This window comes from Neoarius graeffei, chromosome 6 (genome assembly GCF_027579695.1).
Source record: "Neoarius graeffei isolate fNeoGra1 chromosome 6, fNeoGra1.pri, whole genome shotgun sequence".
Classification (NCBI taxonomy): domain Eukaryota; kingdom Metazoa; phylum Chordata; class Actinopteri; order Siluriformes; family Ariidae; genus Neoarius; species Neoarius graeffei.
This window is the reverse complement of record NC_083574.1, coordinates 54,820,744-54,845,530: the sequence shown is the minus strand read 5'-3', so window position 1 is coordinate 54,845,530 and position 24,787 is coordinate 54,820,744. Positions and strand designations below refer to the sequence as shown.

General features: G+C 40.9%; 1 protein-coding gene, 1 long non-coding RNA gene and 2 other non-coding genes across 5 annotated transcripts in view; 3 read left to right on the top strand and 1 right to left on the bottom strand.

Moving 5' to 3' along the window:
* Nucleotides 1-12,304, top strand: LOC132887479 (uncharacterized). 2 transcript variants are annotated; one of them, XR_009654830.1, is made up of 8 exons: nucleotides 1-78; nucleotides 7,403-7,512; nucleotides 7,614-7,742; nucleotides 7,961-8,013; nucleotides 10,972-11,100; nucleotides 11,317-11,369; nucleotides 11,524-11,599; nucleotides 12,179-12,304. It is a non-coding gene; the product is annotated as an uncharacterized LOC132887479 (long non-coding RNA). The 2 variants fall into 2 exon arrangements; XR_009654829.1 differs by having other exon boundaries at nucleotides 11,524-11,603.
* On the top strand, nucleotides 7,808-7,877 carry LOC132888493 (small nucleolar RNA SNORD18). The gene has a single exon (XR_009654929.1). It is a non-coding gene; the product is annotated as a small nucleolar RNA SNORD18 (small nucleolar RNA).
* On the top strand, nucleotides 11,163-11,233 carry LOC132888492 (small nucleolar RNA SNORD18). Its single transcript, XR_009654928.1, has one exon. It is a non-coding gene; the product is annotated as a small nucleolar RNA SNORD18 (small nucleolar RNA).
* A 1,898-nt stretch (nucleotides 12,305-14,202) lies between the features above and the next one.
* map2k1 (mitogen-activated protein kinase kinase 1) overlaps nucleotides 14,203-24,787 on the bottom strand; it is a 30,844-nt gene continuing 20,259 nt past the window's right edge. Inside the window, exons 3-11 of the mRNA XM_060923875.1 lie at nucleotides 20,211-20,357; nucleotides 19,911-19,988; nucleotides 18,892-18,943; nucleotides 18,679-18,803; nucleotides 16,822-17,029; nucleotides 16,649-16,713; nucleotides 16,481-16,539; nucleotides 16,295-16,340; nucleotides 14,203-16,047 (exon numbers count right to left, since the gene is read on the bottom strand). Of these exons, the coding sequence (XP_060779858.1) occupies nucleotides 15,934-16,047; nucleotides 16,295-16,340; nucleotides 16,481-16,539; nucleotides 16,649-16,713; nucleotides 16,822-17,029; nucleotides 18,679-18,803; nucleotides 18,892-18,943; nucleotides 19,911-19,988; nucleotides 20,211-20,357 (894 nt within the window). The 3' untranslated portion in view covers nucleotides 14,203-15,933. The remainder of the gene's footprint in view (nucleotides 16,048-16,294; nucleotides 16,341-16,480; nucleotides 16,540-16,648; nucleotides 16,714-16,821; nucleotides 17,030-18,678; nucleotides 18,804-18,891; nucleotides 18,944-19,910; nucleotides 19,989-20,210; nucleotides 20,358-24,787) is intronic.

Sequence of the window (24,787 nt, the reverse complement as noted above, 5' to 3'; positions counted from 1 at the left end):
AGGGCTTTGGTTGGTCTTTCTGTCCTGCGTTCTTATTGTGGTGGGCTATATGAGAGGTTGCAGCTGTTTTAAAACATGGTAAGAAAAGTTATTTCTACATGGAAGATATTTTAGATTGTTTCTCGTTATAAATGGGGACTTTGCGGCACTTTTAAATGTTGGGGTGAGTTTGAATTGGAAACGCACACGTGTGTAGTATAATAAACCGAACTATTATGATCCTTTGTTTTCAACAGTAAAGAGCTTGTATTTTCATAGATAAGATCCTCACAGCTGCATGGTGAATAAATGGTTTATGAATACTCGTTTCGAACACACAACCTTTTGGTCTGCGCACGTGCACCCTGCTGTAGCGTGGCTGATTATATTATATAAGTACCAGGCAAAAGTTTGGAAACACCTTCAAATTCGATGTTTTTTTTTCTTTTCCTACATTGTAGAACAATACTGAACTCATCAAAACTATGAAATAACATATGGAATTGTATGGTAAACAAGTGTTAAACAGCATGTTTCATCTTTTAGATTCTTCAAAGTTGTCAGTATTTACCCTGATAACCGCTGTGCACATTACTGGCATTATCTGAAGCAGCTTCAGGAGGTAGTCACCTGGAATGCTTCTCGGTTAACACAGGATTCCCGCGGGTCCTTAAGTCTTAAATACAACTTTCAGTTTTCAAGGCCTAAAAACGTCTTAAATTGTTTGGAATGACTGGAATTTTCGAAAGGGAGGTATTACATTTAATATTGGACCGAACGAGTGAAATGTCTCCATCCGGTTTGGGGTATTTTTTTTAACCGTAACTTTAAAAGTGACCAGCGCACCTTTTGGGGGCAGCATTGGTTCTGTGCATTCCGTAGATCAAGAACTGAGTGCGAGATTTTTTTTTTTTTTTTTATTGGAAGTTTCAAAGGTTTACAGAGCATTAAGGCAAATATGTCTTTTTTACAGAACCTTGTAGGAACATAGCACACATGGTACACATCAAGAAATTATAAAACATAAGAGGAAAAATAAATAAAATGATAAAAAGAAAGAAAGGAAAAAGACACTCGAAAGTAATGGGGGGGGGTACATTATAACAAATTGAAGCTGTCTATTATTGATACAAGTTCGTTACTCCTCTTAGCTTTTAAATATCTGACGGATTTACTGTACAAACATAACTCGTTTTTAAAGGAAGGGAAAATGGGGATTGTCTTTATGCATTTGCATTTGTGAATATAATGTTTTCCTAAACACGTCACCACATTTATTAAAAGCTCTGTTTTTGTCTTTGTGTATACACCCATATTTGAGTAGATTCAAGTTTAAAAAAGGAACGGTAGGAATGTTTTCACAGAGCCAGTCACATACATCGTCCCAAAAGGTGTTACTGTATAAACATAAGAAAAATAAATGATCTGTAGTTTCAACATTTTCACAACAAAATATGCAATTCTTCAGCTCTATATTAAATCTGTAGTTAATAAGCTCCCCTGAGGGATATGTCATTAAATATTTTAAAGTGGAGTTCCTTTGTCTTGGGAGGGATAGGTAGGTTTAAAGTGAGAGTGCGTAGTTTTTTGATGGTGTGTGAATCAATATTTTTAGGATTAAAGTTTTTATATTGGTGATAAGGAAAGAGATAAGAAGTGAACAATCCTCGGATTACTTGGTTAGGTATATATTTGTTTATGAAGTCGTCCTCACCTACTCTTAAGGCACTAGGAAGGCTAGGGGCAGAAGTGAATTGTTTTGAGTTTTTGGCCATTAATAAAAAGGCAGGAGGGATGCATTTCATGAGCCTGTTGTATTGAACTGAGTGTGAGATGCGCAGGTAGCTTATGCGGGCGCTAGAAAGCGTTATGATAATTATGGGAAGATGTCTGTTTAACGACAAGTGGTTGTGGGATGACAAATACCCCCAAAATAAGAAGAATCGTTTGCGATAAAAAGCGCTGGATCGCACAAATGTGTTTAAAGCCGGTAGCGCAGCGCTGGGGACACGCCCACTGGGAAACCGGCTTTAAACGGACACGGGGCGCGCGCGTGTGTTAGAGGTCAAGCGCTCCGGAGTGAAACGCGGGGGGGGGGGGGGGGGGTTCGCGCATGCGCGCAAGAGTCAGGTGGAAAATGGGGCTTATAGGAAATACTACTAATAGTGATTAGCATTTTTTTACGTAATTAACATAGTACAATAAAGTTTAATATAAATATATAACCAACCTTTATTTCAAAACTCATTTAAAAATAACTCCAGAAAATACAATTCTAAATATAGTACAATATAAATAATTTGTACAAAAAGTTTATTACTTATTGTCTACAACAGTGTTTTTAATATAATAAGAATATTAACAACCACTAATAATTGATAGTAATAATATTGATGATTAATCATTACTATTTATGAATTAGTGATTCATAAGTACTAGGGATTATTAAATGTTATATAATTGTTGTTAAAAATTATTACAAATTATTAAAACGTAGTAATTGGTAGAATACAAACAAGTACTCATGGATTATAGATAATTTTTTAAAATGGCGAACATTGATATAAAACTACTACTACTAATAAACAATACTAGTTGTTAATATTATCAGTTCAATTGTTAATCAATGTTCACTATTAAACAAATTATAATCAATGAATAATTGTATCCTTACTACTAATTACTACTTTTTAAATAATCTTATAACTCAATTTTATAGTATTTTAATAATCACTGCTTATTCATTAGTATAATTTAGTAGATTGTAATTACTAATGATTAAATTACATTTTGGTAAACGCATGACTTTGCTTCAGCTGTTTGCATGTCTAACAGTTGCCATTGATGCACCCTGTTCACCAATTGTGTGCATTCTTCTTAAAGTTAGTAAAAAAACTATAGGATAAAAATTAAGTTGTCACATTTATCATTTTCTTTGCCATGGAACAGTCTTAATTTTTCCATTTACGCTACGTTCACACTGCAAGGCTTAATGCTCAATTCCGATTTTTTTGTGAAATCCGATTTTTTTGTGAGGTCGTTCACATTAACAAATATATGCGACTTGTATGTGATCCTCAGTATGAACGAAAAGCGACCTAAAAGTGTTCCGCATGCGCACTGCAGGATATGACGACGTCACACGCAGTGAACATGGCCAGTGTTTACGGAAGTAAAACCGCCCGGTTGCGGTATGACCCATCCAATCTAGCTTGAATAGCTGCATCCCCCCAAATGGAAATCAGCTCCCTAACCTCTGCGTCCTTCCATTGAGAAGATTCAGAACCTTCACAGCCCGAAGCGTCCCTCGCATTGATGTCATGCGCAGGGGCGCAGATACGTTTTTTTGAACTGGGGGGGACAAAGCTGCCAGCAAACCAACCCCGATATGCCTGTCAAACTTGTTGTTAGTAACCATAGCAACCAAGCTCGAGCTCGCAACCTGTGCAGTCTGCGCAGCTCAACCAACCGAATATCAGTCTTTGTTTTGTTTTATGTGAGTTGTTGCAACTATATGTATACACTGCTGTGCACCTCAATAAACCGAATGGTAATTAGTCTTTTGATTTTTCCGTGAGGTTTGCCTTATGCAAAGAGACAGCATAGACGTTTTTTCCTCCCTATAAGTGGGGGGGACCGAACGAGGTGAATTTAAATATGACTCGTCCCCCCTCTATCTGCGCCCGTGATTATGCGCCATGTTGTTGTAACTTTTTTGAGAGACCCGCCGCCTACTTCAGCGCAGAATAGTGACGTTTGTGGCTTGTTGATGACGTGTAAGTCGGATGAATGCGACCTGGCGGTTCAGACTGAAGTCGCATATGAAAAGAGCGGATAGGAATCGGAATTAGCACCACATATCCAAACGGCCTGGGTCGGATTTGAAAAAATCGGATCTGTGTCGTTCATATTGTCAATAAAAGATCGGATACAGGTCACATATGGGCGAAAAGATCGGATTTGAGTCACTTCAGCCTGCAGTGTGAACGTAGCCTTATGGTGATGATACACGGGGCAACTTTTTGGGCAATGTTGCCGAGCAATGTTGCTGGGCAATTGCGTTTTGACTCTTCTATTGAGATTGGGCAACATTGCTTCTTTCTGAATGGTTTTGATAATCTCTGGCAACTTTTTGAGATAAGCCAATCAGAACGCGAGTATCGAGTCATGTGACCTCCGGTGAGGTTCGGATCAGAAATTTCAAACAAATATGGCGGCCGCTCAGTGTCAGTGGAGTGAAGAGATGGAGAGACTCCTCATCTGTTTTTACACCGGTAAGTTGTTATTTTAATATTCTATATGGAGGAATTTACCTCACCAAAGCTCTAAAAAACAACAGACAGCTTGATTAAATGGTCACAGCAAAAATTAAGACATCGTTTTTTTTTTTTTTTTTTTTTTTTTTAGCTAACTGTAAACTGCTGTTGCTAACTGTTGTTGCCCTGAAAAGTTGCCCTGTGTCTCACCTAGTTGCCCGTTGCCAGCAACTTTGCTCGGCAACATTGCCCAAAAAGTTGCCCCGTGTATCATCACCATTAGAGGTCTTGAAAAGGTCTTAAGTCTTTAAATTTGTACTTGAAAAATGTGCAGATACCCTGTAATAGGTGTGTCTTGTCAAAAATGGAATTTCTTGCTGCCTTAATGCATTTGACACGACCAGTAAAGAGTAAATAATAAAAATACAGTAAATAGCCCTGTTTGACAACTGTAGTAATCCATATGTCAAGAACCACTCAACTAAGTAAAGAGAAATAACTCATTACTTTAAGACGTGTCTTTTAGTTAATTAAAATAAAGAAAGAACATCGAATTTGAAGGTGTTTCAAATGGTTAAAGCAGCATGCTTGTTTACAAAATATGGATGAAATACAGCTTCACAGAAGACAAGTATAAAACATGAATCTTTTATTCACAGCGGTCAGGTTTTCATTGGAATAAATGTTTAAAATTAGAGTACATTAAATTGCCTCCATTTAGGTTTTTTTCATTATTAGATAATGGAACTTGGGTAGTCCAAACATTTACTTGTTTTTAGATTTCTTAACTTGTGTTTTACTGAATTTACAATTCTGGCCTCTCAGATGGAACAGCTTCATGTATTTTGTACGGTTAAACACAAATCCATATTCTGGCAGTCTGTGCGATAGCTTTATTTCATAAGTAAATGCTGTAGTGTCATCTTGTTTCATTCACTAGATGGAAATTGTGGGGAGGGAAAAAAAAATCCCTTACTGGTGCATCTTCTCAGCTGTTGTCTCATAGTTTGGTCATAATGTATAATCCACCAAAACAAACTTCTACAGTGTTTGCTATTGCATACATGCCACAGTTAGACATTTTAGTTGTATGTCTGAGTTCATGAAACAGCCAATTATTTTGAATTCTGGAGAAGGCATGTTGGCACTACTCATTTGAACTGAAGAGCTGAAATTTGTTAAAGCGCTGTGAGGAAATGTTCAGTCATAGGGCTGATAATTATCCAGTGTTTGCCATTAGCCTCAGGTTGTGTCTCCAATTTGTACAAAAATGTTAACTGGTTTGGAACGTGGCATCTCAGCATGGACACAAGGTTGGCAATCACCTATGAGGGTGGGAACTTTTTTTTAATTTTTTTTTTTTTTAAATGTAATGGGCTGCATCTATTACTGAATCATCTAGGCAACCATTGTCAACTGTACCATCGAGCCTTCCATAAGAGTTGTCAGTGAGTTTTATTCCACTGGCTTCAACACCTTCATGGAAACCTCTGCTTCATCCTTACTTTTATCATCAAGGTCCTTCCCAGGCCATGTGGCACTGCCCTGTTTCCATAGCCTTCTGCCTCTTGCCTATTACACAGCTAGGGTTACAGTGGGGGGGCTAGTCCTCTGGTAACTGAGGATTTGACTCCCTGCAATCAGTATTGCAGTGTCTCTTGCCAGATGGCAGTAGATGCCATTTTTATGATGGTCTTTGGTATGACTCGACTGTGAGTAGAACTCATGATCTCCCAATTGAGAGGTGGACACACCAGCTCATGGTTTTATCATCCTTGTTCCTATTTAACCTCCTTAACCTTGCTGTCTTCAGGATATTCATACTCTGTCACCTGGTCTTGGTTTTCTTCCTGTCCTTTTCTTTCCAGCATTTGACTGTAATAGTTAGTTTCATGGACTGATGGCAGAGGCACTTGAATATCCATTCAGGGTTTCCCATACATAGATCATTGTGTGGCGCAGCACCACACAATGGATTCCTATTGCCACACAATCAGACTCGTGATTTTGGAAAAAAAAAATTGGTGTATCGTTCTGTTCATTCATGGTGCTCTTCTCATTCGCGCGCGCGCACCCACCCACACACAGGCGGAGAGAGACATGGAGAGGCGTGTACACAGGCCTGCCGGTGCACATGTACCCGAACTGCAAGTAGGCCTGTTAGGCTAATTAAAAAAACGCAGCCTTCCCGATTCGCCTTCCAACCCCTTATTTTAAAAGGTAGCCTACGTCGTGCTCATGATGAGCTTTATCATGGCTGCCTTGGCTTACATGAAATGGACATCCCTGAGTCAGCCTATAAACCAATTTTGATGCATACAGTAGTTATTTTGTTGCATTATACTAATTTATTTAATTTTAGTTTTGGTTGAGGTGAGGTCAATATTTAAAATAAAAACCTTCAGCTTGTTTCTTGCAATTTATTACTTGAATGTCAACTAAAGAATGATTGATTGCCACCAAAGGCAAAAAAACTAAACTTTAACTTCAATTTTGGTGAGTAATTTTCATAAATTTAAGACAGGTTTTCCACCAACATCAAGCCCAGCAAACTAATGGCCTGCCCTGTAATGTAAAGTTGGGTCGAGGAATGAAACCAGGCAGGGTTCTGGTAAAAATTGCTTAGCTGTCTTCTCTTAAAGAACTTAAAAGAATTTTTATATTGAACTGAATAATCTCAAATGCTTCTTGTAGCTTTAAAATAGTCCCAGCAGGTGACACTGAAGAAAAAATACTGTTTGAACACCGCCCGGTGTAAACACTTTGCATACACCCCAATGACCAACTCTACTGACCGCCATGACACCACTGTGCACGATTCCCTCATCGGCACAGTGGAGCACCACAAATTCCTACCTGGTCTGTGGGAAACGCTGCCATTGACTGGTAATGTCACTGTGGAGACAGTGTTTGTGATGTCCTGGTCATTGTCCTGTAGACTTGTAGCAATGTTTATAACATGAACCATCTGTCTGAAATGTCTGTGACCAATCTGTAAATTACCAGCATTCCTGATGAATTGGTGTTAAAATCCATAACTGTTTTGTATCCTCTTTTACATTTCTGTGAAGCTGTAGTCTGTGGCCTATCCAGGTCAACCACCAAGCAACACTGGCTATCAAGTGATTGAAAGATGTGCTGACCTTAAATGTTTGTTTTCTCTGCAGCATGTTGATGCTTCAGACTACATGCAGACTGGCACAGACATGATTGGAAGGGTTTTGTGCATGGTGTGTAATGAAGACTACCGTCTTACAGTGCTTCAGCAAAGTCCTGGGTATGAGTTACAAGCTTTGATGAATGACAATCCTAAATGCAACACTTGATGCAAAGACTGAAATGCACCAAACTTGTAGCTTTTTTTTCCTCCCCCTTCAGGTGACTTTGAACATGCTCCTGTGCCCTGGTTTAAAGAAACTCTATATTGGTGGTGTAATCCTGACCTGTATGGATTACTGGTGCAAGCCTCCCACCTTCAAGTTGGACTACTGGGCATCTTGTATACATGTGAGTCATGATTGTGTTTTGAAGTGCTGCACTTTAGTGTAGGTTTGCCTTTGTGCTTTCCTAGTATACAATGATGAGCTTCCACTTTTGGTCTGTGTTTCTGAATGCTGTGATTACTTATGAAGTTCTGAGTCAGGTTGAGCACAAATGGAGTTGGTTTAGATTCACCAGTGCTGGCCTAAAAGTTGATTTAGTGCTTGTTCTCCTTTTAAACACAGCATAATGGAAGCTGGATCCAGACATTCTCTTGAAGAGTGAAGACCCAGTCGAGGTAAGGCGCAGCCAATGTGCTGCTATGCTGCCTGTGTTATAGTCCTGGTTATGACTTAAAAGGTTCTGCGCATCTGCTTTTATATTTTAAATAAATTTGAGTGGATGGTAGCTCTATCCTTGACTCTTGTATGTTGCATAAATGGAAATTAACTATATTTGAGAGTTAAAATCAACCGCAAAGTTGGAATTAGAGCTGCCTTGCTGAGCTAGCCATCCCTGAGTCCATGACCTCACAGCGGTAACTGGTTTTAAGGCTGAGGCCTTTTAGAGCTATAGACCAGTCATTTAAATTTATGGTGAAGGTAAGAAATACTGTTACTGACTTGCTCAACTAGACTGATTTGACTTCATTGATTGTGGGTTGACTCGCATTAAAACAGGATGGGTGTTATAGCTTGCATGTACGTGCATTTTCACTGATAAAAGGCTAACTAATCAGATGAACTGACGGTCACATTCTGAAGCAAAGTGAATAATCTTAAACAATACAAGTTACATATATTAATCTAAATGCAGGTAAACAATGGCTTTTATTTATTTTTATCCAGATGAGTTGGAGCTTGCCCGTCTGTTCTCACTTCTTGAAGGCTGATCTTGTGGCCAATTGCTTTGAAACAATCTGACTTGGTTCTGTTCATTCGCTTCTTCCATGTAAGGGTGAGATGGCAGCAATATCCAGTTTAGAAATTAGATGGCTGCTCCACTCTCTCTGCATACTGTGTAGTCTGCTGTTACTGCTTGGCTCGGGCAATTACTGAAACCCAGGATGGAACAGGACATCACTGGTTTTAGCAACAACCGCTGGGAGGTTGCTGCCCAAGTGATATGTTCTGTCTGGGGTTTTAGCAACAACCCTCAGCTCACTCTGGGAGGACTGGTGCAACTGAACTCACTTTAAATATACTTTGTTTTATTTTTCTTTAATTGTTGGAACTGCACCATCTTTCAATACGGGCTTATAGCCAACACTCCAACAGATCAGAGGTCTTGTATGAGTCTTCAGTAAAATGTATAGAGCAGAGGAGAGACCACTCCATAGGCACCCATGTGCCTGTGAACTTGCAAAATACATTCAAATCTTTGCAGTTTGAACATTCTTGGGCCATGAATGCAACATAAATCCACCTTCTGTTGTTGCTGCTGCACCGGCCAGCAACACTTCTACATGGCATGGTGATAAAATTCTCAAAATGGAGGCTCAGAGTTGCAGTCAGCTGTGTTTTAGTATAGCGGAAATGGCGATGAGACCGATAGACTTCCTGCTGTGACGTTATGGATGTCACGGTCATTCACTCAGACCGCTGCCTATATATCACTTTTAATTGTAAAAATTACTATATTAGATTTATTAACGCTTAACTATTCCTGTGCCATTCTTGATGTCTCAAGGCATTTATAAACGAAAGTGAGGCCATGGCTGTGTATATGCTTTTAAACTGCAACCGATGGGGAGTCTCAGATCTGGGAAGGCTTGTGTATTTTGGGGGAGTGGGGTTACCCCTTAATCACCATTGTTCCCAGATCTGCTCTGACCTGGAGTGGTAGCGCCTGCTTGGGTTTCAGCTATGGGTTAAATGGTACATCAGTAAGGTGCTGGTAGCATGGTGCTTTTTGGTGTAATGTGGCAGATGAACACAACAGGGGTCAATGGCACACTACCAGGTGGCATGTAGAAGACCCACTCAGATGGCCAATGGATTGCATCACTTGGCAAGTCAGTGGTCACTGTGGGTCAACTTCCATACCCATCAGGTCTGTGGCACATTTGCGTACCACTTGGTATCAGGTTTGGAGGTCTGGAGAGAACACAATGGGGGCACATTTTTCTTGCCTTATTGTACAAGGTGCTTTGCTAAGAGAGGCAAATGGTATGAGCCCAGGCAGTCCATGGCGGCTCAGCTGGGCCATTCATGCTGCTGTGAATGGCTCTGGTGCGGGCCTCGCGGCCCATCGGTGGTTTTGTGCATCCTAATGAAATGGTAGCCATTGCTAGCAATGGACAGTTAACTTGCAGGCTAATTAGATGGTCCCCTTTACTAATCTCAGATGGGATCTGACTGATTACAGCAGCAATCTAAAGTGGCAAGGGCAAAAAGAGTATTAGGAATAATATAAATACATAACCAGTAGGAGGGCAGGATTTTGAGTGCTCCAGGGCTGAATGTAACTTGCATGTTAACAGTGCTGTTTCACTTGCAGTTTGAGGAGAGAACTTGAAGTTGATGCAGTTTTCTAGTGATTACTACTGCAATTGTTAGCATGGAGTGTCTTCCTAAAATGTTATGTATGACAAACTTCAAAGAACTGATGACACAATACTCATCAAAAGTGTAAAGTTTGCATGTTCCATTTAAATTGGTGTGTAATACGGTACCAGAGGTTCTCAGACTGGGGTTCAGGGACCACCAGGGATTGAGCTTTTGCCCAGTTTAAACGTAATTATTGGTGAGTTTGATTTGGAAAAACAAGCATTTATAGAATAAGCCTAGCTATTAAAATGGTCAACAGCAAAATATTTCCATTTTCATGGGTCTTGATAAGAGCCTACCAGCCACTTGGCAAATCAAGTAACACAACCTTAATGTCTGTGTGCATGTGCACCCTGCCATAGTGTAACTGAGCATTGAGCTTGACTCCCATTTTGTTCTCAAGATCATCCAAATGTCTTTCCAACTGACATGCTGGAAAAGTGAAATGAATCTTGCAGTGTTTTTAATGGCTTGTGTTATGCCAAAAATAAGTTTTAAACCTCAATCTTGTTTCGAATGAATAGTTGAAGCATATGATTTGTAAGGGTTTTGTGCACTGTGTAATGAAGACTGCTGTCTTGCAGTGCTTTTATCAAAGTTCTGGGTATGATTTAATTAAGATTTTGATAAATGACAAATCTTAAATGCAACCTTTTATGCAAAGAATGAAATGCACTAAACTTGAAGCTTTTTCCTCCCCCTTTCAGGTGACTTTGAACATGCTCCTGTGCTCTGGTTTAAAGAAACTCCATATTGGTGGCATAATCCTGACCTATATGGATTACTGGTGCAAGCCTTCCACCTTCAAGTTGGACTACTAGGCATCCTGTATACACGTGAGTCATTGTATTTTGAAGTGCTGCACTTTAGTGTAGGTTTGCCTTTGTGCCTTCCTAGTATACAATGATGAGCTTCCACTTTTGGTCTGTGTTTCTGAATGCTGTGATTTACTTATGAAGTTCTGAGTCAGGTTGAGCACAAACGGAGTTGGTTTAGATTCACCAGTGCTGGCTTAAAAGTTGATTTAGTGCTTGTTCTCCTTTTAAACACAGCATAATGGAAGCTGGATCCAGACATTCTCTTGAAGAGTGAAGACCCAGTCGAGGTAAGGCAAGCCAAATGCTCTGGTGTGCTGCCTGTACTTGCAAAGACAACAGAAAGGGTATTTGGAAAATGATCAGTAACCTTCAGTAGGAGGGCAGGATTGAGTGGTCCAGGGCTGAATGTAACTTTCATGTTAAATGCTGTTTCTCTTGCAGCTTGAGGGGAGAATTTCAAGAGGACTCTGGTCGAAAAACAAGAGGAAATGAACATTCACTCCAAGATGGCAGCTTTGTATGTATGTCACTGCTTGGCTTAATTACATGCAGTACCAGTCAAAAGTTTAGGCACCTTGAAATTCAATGGCTTGTCTTAAAATACACTTAATGATGGACTGTTGTTTCTCTCAACCAAGTAGAGCAGTTCTTGATGTGGGTTACAAGTTGTTGAATAGAGCTATTTACTGTATCAAACACATTTAAGAAAGCAAGAAATTCCACTAACTTGACTAGGCACACCTTTTAATTGAAATGCGTTCCAGGTAAAGCTGGAAAAGTTCCTCATAAAGCTGGTTAAGATGATTCCAATAGTGTGCAAAGCATCAAGGTAAACTGTGGCTACTTTGAAGAATATAAAATTCATTTTCTTACCACAATTATCTTAGTTTGTCTTCAGTATTCTACATTGTATTTTGACCATTTAACAACCTATGAATGAGTAGGTAACCCAACTTTTTGATTGGTATTGTATGTAATTGTTTCCTTGTTGCACTAGTTTAGTGACTAGTCTCCAGTGCATTTCATAAGACTGACCAACCAAGACTGCCTTTTCTTCAGGGTTTGTGTAAAAACAAGACTGTTTATTCATTCACAGGTTAAGGCTAAGATGCTGAGGAGCAGATGTTGAGACAGAGTTGCAGGAACTGCTGGACCAGGATGCCCCCCCCTCCCTGCACATTGCTACTTCTCTAGTTTCAGCCAATAAACATTTGCAGATACAGCGAAGCCTCATGTTCTGATCACCTCAATTACGAACAGTTTTTCAGTCTCAATTGCTTGCTTATATATTTCATTGGTCGCAGCCTTCAATAATGCGACCACCTCAATACTGCATATTACAGCCATTGATTTTTGACTGGTGGGACCGAAATTAATGTAATTAAACCTTGAAAATACAGGTGCCCCAACCCCATCATGTCAAAACACGGGGCGCAAGAGCTTTCACGACATCCGGTTTACGTCATGCTGCAAAATTTAAGATTGACTTGTATGACAATGAGTAGAAAACGTAATGAGTTGTCTTTGAAAGAAAAATTGATCTGATTAATGAAAGTGTGGGTAAAAGTCAGCATCAGCTAGCAGAAAAGTTTGGAATTGGCAAAACGCAGGTAATCTAGGCAACGAGGTGTGAAGTGAGATTTAGTAGATTGGTTTAAATAGAAAATTTCAAGTGAAGTGTCATAAGGCCACACCAATTTAATTAATTGGTTCTCAGATTTTTTTCAGGAAAAATATGAAGCGAGCGGGCGAAATAATTTTAAAAGTGCTCTGATGGTAAAATTAGCGGTGGAAATAGACCAAACAATACAGGCAAACCAGTAAACAGAATTTCAACCTACTGTCAAAGATTTTATGCTTCTGTTCACTGAATATCCTAACAAACACAGGCTTTGTAGGACTCCCCTCCACAGGCATGTTTCTTCCACAAGTCTTTATCTAAAGTGAAAGGGGTGATTTTGATTGGTTTTTGGTGTCACGTGACCTTTTCTGTTGGCAGGAGTTTGATTTTGATTTTTTTTTTTTATTTTGCATTAAGTGGCAATTCTGAGAAACAACTAATTAAATTGGTGTGGCCTAATTATGAAAGTATTCAGAACGAGATTTCAATTTCTTGTTTCAATGACTTGTGTAAGTTTGCTGTATAGTTTACATTTAAAAATAGTATGGCTTTAATTCTATTACAAGTTTATTAAAAGTTTAAATAAACTTTTTTTTTTACATGTTGTATTACATGTACATTTGTACTTGCTAGACACACAAACCACACACATGCTCTACTTTTGCTTAAATTTAGCTTGTTGATTTAATCATTTATCAATGAAATACAATAAACTAGTTCATAAATTTATTACATGTAATACAACAGTATTAAGAACATCATGCATGCACATTGCTATGCAACAGCTCAGCAACTGTCAGTATATCTTGCCAACTCAATATTAAGACCACTTTGACCTGGTCCCAATGGTGATCTTAATATCAAGGTTTCACTGTATGTTGATCAGTGCATCTTTTCTCAAAAGAGCTTGCTTGACTGCATTACAGAAATTCACATTTCTGATAAATCAATGATCATATCACCCAAGCCCCTTGTTGCTGGACAAGGTAGAATTGGTGTCATTCAAGTTTTCAATGACTTGCTCTGTAGCATAAATGGAATTTTAAATGACTTTCAAGTGGAACGATGGGCTGTTCATGACTTGTTTCTTAACCTTCCTATTGCTGTTTTCTTGTCTGCTTCAGAATTGTCACACTTGTAGACGTGAGAGCCTGTAGTGGCCATGGGCTTTAACATTGGATAACTATTATTGTTTCACGATGCATGTTTTTGACAAATACAGTACTCCTTAATCTCTTGTTGGGGGGGGGGGGAAGAGAGTAGCTGTGTGGAAATTTGAATTGGTGTGTACTGCACATTTTAGTCATTACTGGACCCTTAACTGCATGTCCCAACACTAATTTTAAAAATGGTGCTTCAGAAAATCACAATGTAAAGCTTGTACAGCAATGGAACTGGTGATCAGATGTTACCTTTGGCTTGCAGTGCCCACCTACGGAATACAAGGGAACTATTGCCAGAGTCTTCCTAATTGAAGTGCACTTGAGTAAAATCAACGGTTATTCTGTCTTCAGTCAGATCAGTTTATTATAACTTACATTTACAGAAGTTTCCTCAGCTGACAAAACTGTAGTTCTACACAAAGAATACACTGGAAATGAGTCAAAGGAAGAAGTCTGAGCCAAGTATTACATAGAAGAAAAGCCTTAACGTCTAATCAAGTACATTTAATAGCTCTTAAGAATAGGCATGAAGACTACAGTTGTGACCAAGTTTAACAGCAACCATTAATCTTGCCTGTGACTGAGCTGCAGGAGGAGTGGAGAGCATTAATACCAGTTGTAAACTTTAACTATTGCCAAAAAAATGTAATTTAAGCTGTTAAATTAAGTCATTTAGTATTTTATAATGCTCAATGTTATCTAGAGTCCACTGTGACCATGACCGCTGAAGATAAATGTCCATTAGTGGTACTTTAATGTATATCCATGGATTATGATGATGGAAAGGACTCCTCAATGTACATTAAAATGCAAATTGCAAGCATCCCTTATTCTTCCACCACTACCATGTTTATTTTACTGGGGACTAGGTTATTACAAAAAGGCAAACCTGGAGAAACAAGCCTGTTATGTTTCAACATCAGCCTGAATGAAAATCCATGGTAAAGACAGACACTTCACTATAAACATGAAGCACTGCTTGCTGTTACTGTGTTTCTTATAACTTTACATAAGTGGGATCTGTCTTGGTCTCAATCAGAATAACAGCCAGTGAAAATACCCCAGGATAACCAAAAGTTGTCTAATTATCCAAGTAAGATTTTGTTAGCTTTTTGAGTAGCTATGATTTTCTGCATATTTGGCCCAAGTATCATTCTATATCCTTTTCAAGAGAAGTTAACCCTTTCAAAGCATTTTTGATGCTCAGTGGCTTAAAGGGTTAAGGAGCGGAGGATAACTGGCCACAAAAAAAATTTGCTTTGGTTATTTTAATAAGGCTTTTAAGGCTTGTCTGAACAGTACATAGTTAATTCTAGAACCTGGTTTTAAAAAGGCTGGCTACCAGTAAATTTGGCCACAACTACTTCAAGTAGTCTTATCTTTTTCCATCTGATGCAGCAAAAGTATAACTGCAGAAACAACATTGATAACTATTATTTGACATTCCAATTTTATACTGACCCATTTTAACAAATTATTTGCGTATACTTTGACAAGAAGCTTAAGTAAATCAATTAAAAGCTAACTGAAGTGTTCATATTCACCTAATCGTGTAAAAGAAGCCTCGGTTTTGCACCACAACAATTAATTTAAAATAACTTAAAGCATTAGTAAATTCTTATACCCTGGAACAATGCTTTGGCTGTGATGCAATAGAGTTTTACTTTATAAAAATATGCATATTCCCACTCAATGGAGAATTATAGTGCCATCAAGCAATAAACATTTATATAAAAAGGGCAGTTTTGTTTATACTTTTAAATAGTCTGTGATATGACCTAGTCTGCAATTCAGCAGGATCATTTGTAATGATATTACATTGGGGGGGGGGGGGGATTCTTAGCACTTTCAGTGCCACCTCCCCAAAAAAAGTAAACCTTGCCATCTAATCCAGAGTGTGTGTCTTGATATGATTCAATAACCTCAGTTCAATACTTAGAACAAAAAAAATAAAAAGGGCAACAAGAGGCAGTGACTCACTACTCAACATACTGCTATTGAATGGGAGCCCAAATAAAAACACTGGTGTGTGTGTGTGAGAGAGATATTAGGTAAAGTAATTCCCTTTTATATCCCCACACTGTGAGTCGGGGTTCCTGGCTGATTTAAACCGATGGTGCTGCAGAGCCACCCAGCAAAGTCCACTTCTTCTGCTTCTGATGTCTTAATGAAGGGATGGACCTATTGAGACCAATGATGACAGCGTTTAGTGTAAAATTAAAAGAACTAAATTATGAAGTCATTCAAAGTTAAATCTGTTTTTATAATGGCCATAGACAGTACAATGTTAAAAGTTTAAGACCATTAAAATGCTTATTTTCTCGAACTTGGAATGATCTCTGATAGGGACACACTGTTGAAGTGTTCTATATACTACATCCTGACCTTTTTTTTCTAAAAGTGTACAGGACATTGTAAATGTTCTCACCATCAGTTGCTTCAGATCTGCCCTCTCTGCTGGATTTTTTATTAAACTGGAAGAAAAAAAAAAGGTAGTCAGCTGGCATTCATATTTCAACCACTAGAGGGCACAGTATGTATAAGGCACTGAAATAGCACGTGGCAGTCCAGCATCATTACAGGCCTTTAAAGCTAATCCACAGTTGCCCCTTACCATTTGTTAACGAAATCTTGAAATTCCGTGCCAAAGATGCTTGGCAGCTTAGGCGGTGGCTGAAAATAGATAGGTTCAGTTATATGCAAAGAAGCCAACCATTCAGTTTTAATTTGTTTACTGCCAAACCATGGCCTAGTTATCTAGCTGAGAGTGCTGAGTATATACCTCATTGACAATGTAGTCAAGCAGCTCAAAGATGGCCATCGGAGGTCTGCTGTCAGGTCCATATGCTGCAATGCAAGGCTCTTATATTTGTAACAATCCAGTAAAGCATATCATCTGCCAAAATAAGGCTGGAGTAATGGTATTATTCGTAAACAGTTCACTCGAACACTCACAGCTGCTGGGCCGTCCAGGGGGCCTGGGTTTAGGGGAGGCTTCATTGGATGAGGGGTCACCCTCCATGGGAAGGCCAAAAATTTGCTCCAATTCCTTAGCATCAGGTGGTGGGATGGGGAAGCGACCAATGGCCATCTCCACCAACGAAAGCCCCATGCTCCAGATATCAGACTGCACAGAGTAGTGTGTGCCCTGCAGACGCTCCGGCTACAGACAGAGAGAGAGAGAGAGAGAGAGAGAGAGAGAGAGAGACACACTGAGTTAGCAGGAAGAGATTAACAGCCCAAATAATCAAAAATGTCATATGACACATTACAACTCAAACATCCAGATATGGACCTCCACCGAGAGAGTTTTCCTCAAGTGCAGTTATATACATCACTATGACACATTTAGACAACGTTGTGCCTATATATTTACATTTCTTGAATGGAATATAGGAAACTGGGAAAATAAAATGCCAATTTCACTGATGTAGTAAAAGGAAATTCTCTGAGAGAAACGGCTTCTTTGTTTTGAAATAAAATACAGAATAGGACTTTTCTTCATCTCATCTCATTATCTCTAGCCGCTTTATCCTGTTCTACAGGGTCGCAGGCAAGCTGGAGCCTATCCCAGCTGACTACGGGCGAAAGGCGGGGTACACCCTGGACAAGTCGCCAGGTCATCACAGGGCTGACACATAGGTGGGGTTTACATTAGACCGTATCAGCGGATCATCAGATTAACGTTTTTAAAACGATTCGCGTGCACACAGCAACGCCAATACACGGATACGCTCAGCTCCGCAGGCATCCTGCGCTCCAAATCACTCCGCCCTGAACAGCGAGTGCCCTCTGGAGGGTGCGCACTCCGGCCCTGCGCAGCTCACAGAGCACGCGAGTGAAGTGCACGAGCAGTGATTCGGGACTGAGCCGCTGTGTGTGTGTGTGATCCTAGTGCATATCGGGCATGCGCGTTACTTACCACTTGCAAGTGGAAGGATGGCAAGCCTAAAGACAATCATAACTACACAATGGGCAGTATTTGCCTCAGTATTTGCAGTATTTTCATACTTTTATACTCTTTAATGAAAGGTGATACAAGGCGGAAGTCCGCGCCGTTTTTCAGCAGTCGCATCACATGACCAACGCCAGCGAATCAGGAAGGTGGATGTCACAGTGACGTTGTCCAATGACGATGCCAGCTAGAGCTCAGCACAGCGTATCCGCGTATTCTCAATGTTTACACAGCACCGGACCAGACACGATCTGGATTGAATACGTGGACCCTGGCGGATTCCCGTTTCCCGGCGTTTCCAGGCGTTTTAATGTAAACGGACAGTGCATCCGTGAAGAAAATGAGACAGACACGGTCTAATGTAAACTTGGCCATAGACACCCATTCACACTCACATTCACACCTACGGTCAATTTAGAGTCACCAGTTAACCTAACCTGCATGTCTTTGGACTGTGGGGGAAACCGGAGCACCCGGAGGAAACCCACGCGGACACGGGGAGAACATGCAAACTCCACACAGAAAGGCCCTCGCCGGCCACGGGGCTCGAACCCAGACCTTCTTGCTGTGAAGCGACAGCGCTAACCACTACACCACCGTGCCGCCCCACAGTCATACATGCAAATGTGAAATAAAAAATAAATTTTATATAATGTTTAAAACATATTTCAAATATTGTATGCACCTATTTTACATATTGACCAACTATATCTGGAAAAAAAGTATAATTTTAAAATAATAGTAGGTACAAAAGGATTCATTCATTTACAAGCAGTGAGGGTTCAAAGCTATGAAAATAGTGCAGGTTACTTCCTACAGATACCAGGGTACTGGACTGACAAAGGGGACAAACTCACAGACATGTAGGACCTCGTGCCCACAAATGAGTTGGCCATGGAGTCGATAAGCTGTCCGCTCACGCCAAAGTCACACAGCTTGATCTCTCCACGTGAGTTCACCAGGATGTTAGAAGGCTTCACATCTGCAAGAGAAGAACTAGAACTTGTATCATGATGAAATAGTCTGGATGGAATGGAAAGATCTTAGTAAGAGAGAGTGAGTTTGTTCACCTCTGTGCATGATCTTGTGCTTCTCTCTTAAATAAGACAGCCCTTTTATCACCTGAGAAAAGGTAGGATATGACACATTAAAGACAAGCAAAGACTAAGGGGAAAAAAAGCAACCTTGACACATCACCACAAATAAAGTCTGATGTAGGGTATCACTTAAAAGGAATCCATCCATCCATTATCCATAACTGCTTATCCTGTGCAGGGTCGCAGGCAAGCTGGAGCCTATCCCAGCTGACTATGGGCGAGAGGCGGGGTACACCCTGGACAAGTTGCCAAGTCATCACAGGGCTGACACATAAAGACAAACAACCATTCACACTCACATTCACACCTACGGTCAATTTAGAGTCACCAGTTAACCTAACCTGCATGTCTTTGGACTGTGGGGGAAACCGGAGCACCCGGAGGAAACCCACACGGACACGGGGAGAACATGCAAACTCCACACAGAAAGGCCCTCATCGGCTACTGGGCTCAAACCCAGAACCTTCTTGCTGTGAGGCGACAGTGCTAACCACTACACCACTTCACTTAAAGGAATAGTCTGGCCAAAAATAAAAATTAAATCAATACAATTTCCTCCTACCCTAAATTTTTGGTATCTAAAGCTTTAAATAAATGTGGGGTAACATTCATTCATTCATTCATTCATTCATCTTCAGTAACCACTTTATCCCAGTCCGGGATGTAGTAGATCTGTAGCCTATCTTGGGAACACTGGGAGTAAAACTGGAATACACCCTGGATGGGATGATAGTCCATGTTTTTGGTAGCAAAAGTAGACATTTTGTATCTACTAAAGAAAGCAAACGTTAGATAACAAACATGTCGTGTCTAATCAGCCACTTTCTGAGTAAGGACAAATTTGTATAAATTTCTTTTCTGAATATATTTATCCTATAAGGTCAGGGAATAATGCCCTGCATTTCTTTGCAATCAAACCATGTGAATTAATTCCAGGTGCATGAAAGTGAAATGTGTCTATTGTGCGTGAGATCAGAAACTGTGGTACGAACCGCGATGCTAACTTTGCCCAATATTTGCTCTGGAATCTTGCCCGCTTTCTTCAGTGACTGGTCCAAAGAGCCACCATCCTACATTACATGCATAGTTAAAAAAAAAAAGTGCAACGGATATATATTGCATAGAAGAGAAGGTATAATGCAAATATTTAGTCTGGAGAAAGAATATACACTCGCCAATAATAGAATAAATTTGAAGTAAAACCTACAGTGTAAATCATAAAGTTACTCATTTTTCAGTTGAAATGGATTGTATTATCTCATATGGTGTGTGTAACAGTAAGACAGCTGTACCATGTGCTCCATACAGATGCTGATCTCTCCGTCACTGTAGAAAGCCCCGTAAAATCCCACAATGTAGGGTGAATTACACTCATGTAGCACCTGAAGCTCTCGGATGATTTGGTTCCTGATGGCTGGTTTGATCTCCAGGTGGATCAGCTGAGCAATCACAGAAGAGAGATGACTGATAGGAACTACAGTTTTCCACAGCGCTGAGCAAATGAACACCATAATTTAGTAAGTGCTTATCATTCTAACCTGCAATTAGTTAGTGATAGTATTAGTGCTATTCCTAGTACATGGTACTTACAAAAATACAACGTATAATCTAACAGACCTCATGTTCTCTTAAAAGACAAGCTGAAATTAAAAAAAAAAAAAAAAAAAAAAAAAAAATCAATGCCTTTTTAGAAATATAAGAGAAAGCAGAAGAATATCCTTGACTAGCAACTTCTATACAAAGGGCTGTTGGAGATACACTCACTGGCCACTTTATTAGGTACACCCATCCACCTGCTGTTTTATGCAGTTCTCTAATCAGCCGATCCCTTGACAGCAGCACAATGCATAAAATCATGCAGATGCAAATCAGGAGCTTCAGTTAATGTTCACTTCAAACATCAGAAGGGGAAAATTGTGATCTCTGACTTTCACTGTGGCATGGGTGTTGGTGCCAGATGGAGTATTGAGGATTTCAGAAACTGCTGATCTCCTGGGGTTTTCACACACACAACAGTCTCTAGAGTTTACACAGAATGGTGTAAAACAGTGATTCTCAAACCGTGGTACGCGGGCTCCATTCTAGTGGTACACCAAAGAATCTCATCTCATCTCATTATCTCTAGCCGCTTTATCCTTCTACAGGGTCACAGGCAAGCTGGAGTCTATCCCAGCTGACTACGGGCGAAAGGCGGGGTACACCCTGGACAAGTCGCCAGGTCATCACAGGGCTGACACATAGACACAGACAACCATTCACACTCACATTCACACCTACGGTCAATTTAGAGTCACCAGTTAACCTAACCTGCATGTCTTTGGACTGTGGGGGAAACCGGAGCACCCGGAGGAAACCCACGCGGATACGGGGAGAACATGCAAACTCCACACAGAAAGGCCCTCGCCGGCCCCGGGGCTCGAACCCAGGACCTTCTTGCTGTGAGGCGACAGCGCTAACCACTACACCACCGTGCCGCCCCACCAAAGAATCACTTAATTAAATATAAATAAAATTTAAAAAATAAAACAAAACGTGAAATACTATCCATAATATCCGAATGGATGAAAATATCTTATCAACCGATGACAAGAAAATGAAAGGAGATACAAATTAAGTTAATAATTTTAAAAAGTTTGCAAGTGCTTCTGGGTAGCCATACGTAGCATACGTACGCATTCCCGCCGGTTCCGCTGACAGACGGTTATCCGCCATTGGTAGACTAGGCTGTGATGGGAAAAGGTGGAGGTGGCTTTGCTAATTATGACGAGTACGACAAAATTACTGTCGTGGCTTAAATCTGCGAATGGGAGCGTGGATCAGGAGAGAGGGAGAACTGAAGAGGACATGCGTGAGCTGAGTGCGGATGCTAACGACAGTGGCAAAACCAGCCCCAGAACTGCTAGCAAACGGCAGAAACCAGTGAGGAGGAAGTATGACGAAAAATACATAAAACTGGGATTCATTTGGAGCGGGACAGGAGCTGCCCAGGCCGCAGTGTGTTGTACGCGGGGACGTTCTGAGCAATGAGTCCATGAAACCATCGCATCTCAAATGGCATCTTACAACCAAACACACAGCACTAAAGGACAAACCAATGGATTTTTTTTACGAAAACGTGATGAACTGAAGCAGTCCAAGTCCACCATTCTGTCCTATGGTACACCCGTAGCCAAAGCACAGGAAGCTTCATATCGTGCCAGCCTCCTGATCGCCAGAGCCGGTAAGCCGCACACAATCGGGGAACTGCTGTGTTTGCCATTAGCCAAAGAGATGACACGCATCATGTGTGGAGAGAAAGCTGCCGGAGAGTTAAACTTGGTGCCGCTTTCAAATGACACCGTGTCAAGGAGAATAAACGACATGGCTGACGATGTTAAAAAGACACTGATTGAGCGCATTAAGAACAGTAGATATTTTACCATACAGCTTGATGAGACTACAGATGTTGCAGATTTGGCCAATTTATTGGTTTATGTGAGATATGAATATGACAGTGTGGCGCAGGAGGACTTTATGTTTTGTAAATCACTGGAGACCAGAACTACATCAGAGCAAATATTCCAGTTACTGAACAAGTTCATCCAGGAGCATGGCTTGGACTGGGAAAAGTGTGTGGGTGTATGTACTGACGGAGTGAGGGCCATGACGGGTCGCAACAGCAGGGTAGCAGCTCGCATCTGAGAGGTGGCACTTGAGATGTGCTGGACTCACTGCAGCATCCATCGTGAGGCGCTGGCAGTGAAGAGGATGCCTGATGACCTGAAGTCCGTGCTGGATTGTGCTGTAAAAACTGTGAACTTCATCAAGGCCAGACCGATGAATGCTCGCTTATTTCATGTGCTCTGCGAGGAAATGGGCAGTGAGCATGTCCAACTCTTGCTTCATACTGAAGTAAGGTGGCTTTCAAGAGAAAAGGTGCTTTCAAGGCTTTTCGAATTGCACAGAGAGGTCCAGATGTTCTTGCAGGACACACATTTCCCCCTGTCAGACATTTTTGAGGATACTGTGTGGCTCAGTCAATTGGCATACTTGTCTGACATTTTTTTCACGTTTAAATGACCTGAATTTGGGACTACAGGGACTCTCCATCAATGTTTTTGATGTGCAGGACAAAATCAATGCACTGCTGAAAAAGTTGGAGTTATCTGAAATCAAAGTCAAGACGGGTGATGTTTCAGCTTTCCCTGCTTTGGAGAGTTTTTTGTCTGACAATGACCTGATGCTTGATGATGGAGTCAGGGAGAACATCGCTGCACAGCTCACATCACTCAGACAACAGTTCTGCAATTATTTCCCAGTGATGCCTAAATATGAAGCTAGCAGCTGGATGAGAAACCCTTTCAACATCGACACCTCTCACATGGCCTCAATGGACTTAACTGTTGTTGAGCAGGAGAGGTTAATAGAGCTGTCTTGTGATGAAACACTGACGGCATCTTTCAGAAAGCACACTCTGTTGGACTTTTGGATAAAGCAGTACAGTGAATACCCTGTGCTTTCTGACAAGGCTGTGCGATTTCTCCTTCCTTTTGTGACCACCTACCTGTGTGAGAGAGGCTTCTCTTCACTTGTTGTCATAAAAACAAAGTACAGAAGCAGGGTGGATGCTGAGCCAAACCTGAGACTGAAGCTGACCATTGACCCAGACGTTGCAGGACTGTGTTCACAGAGGCATGCACACCCATCACATTAAGCTCAGTAAGTTGTCAATCAATAGTCAATCAGTCAATAGTCTGTGTATCATTCTCATTATCTCTAGCCGCTTTATCCTTCTACAGGGTCGCAGGCAAGCTGGAGCCTATCCCAGCTGACTACGGGCGAAAGGCGGGGTACACCCTGGACAAGTCGCCAGGTCATCACAGGGCTGACACATAGACACAGACAACCATTCACACTCACATTCACACCTACGGTCAATTTAGAGTCACCAGTTAACCTAACCTGCATGTCTTTGGACTGTGGGGGAAACCGGAGCACCCGGAGGAAACCCACGCGGACACGGGGAGAACATGCAAACTCCACACAGAAAGGCCCTCGCCGGCCCCGGGGCTCGAACCCAGGACCTTCTTGCTGTGAGGCGACAGCGCTAACCACTACACCACCGTGCCGCCCAGTACAGTGTTTTATTTTCCTATATTTAAACAGTGTTACTCTTCAAAGTACTGTATGTAATGTTACAGTGGCCAACAATATTAAATATACTTGTTAAATAAAACCTCTGCCTTGTTTTTAATGAATACTTAGGCCTACTACGCTACTGTATTTTAATGTTGGTCATTATGGTGGTACTTGGATAGCCAAGTATTTTCTGAGGTGGTACTTGGTGAAAAAAGTTTGAGAACCACTGGTGTAAAAAACAAAATAAATAAAATAAAAAAAACACTGCGTGAGTGACAGTTCTGTGGGCAGAAATGCCTTGTTGATAAGAGAGGTCAGAGGAAAATGGCCAGATTGGTTCAAGCTGCCAGGAAGGATACAGTAACTCATAGCAACTCTTTACAACCGTGGTGAGCAGAAAACCATCTCAGCATGCAACAGCAGGAGACCACATTGGGTTCCACTCCTGCCAGCCAAGAACAGGAATCTTAGAATCATGAACAGGTTCCTATTAAAGCCTAGGTCACAACCGGACATACGATTTTTTGGCGTTTCCCAAATCGTTGCGTTTTTTTTTTTTTGTTCATGGAGAAAGACGCACGTTGGCCGTAAGTTTGTCTTGCAACCTGAAAAAAACGTAAGCGCCCGTAGAGTTTGTTTGACATGACAAAGAACCTCTGCGGCCAGTCTACGGCTCGAAAATCAGCACGTCACACGTGCGCCCTCCGTGCGTTTCTTGCGTTTTTTGCACGTAGACCGGCCGTAGGAGCAC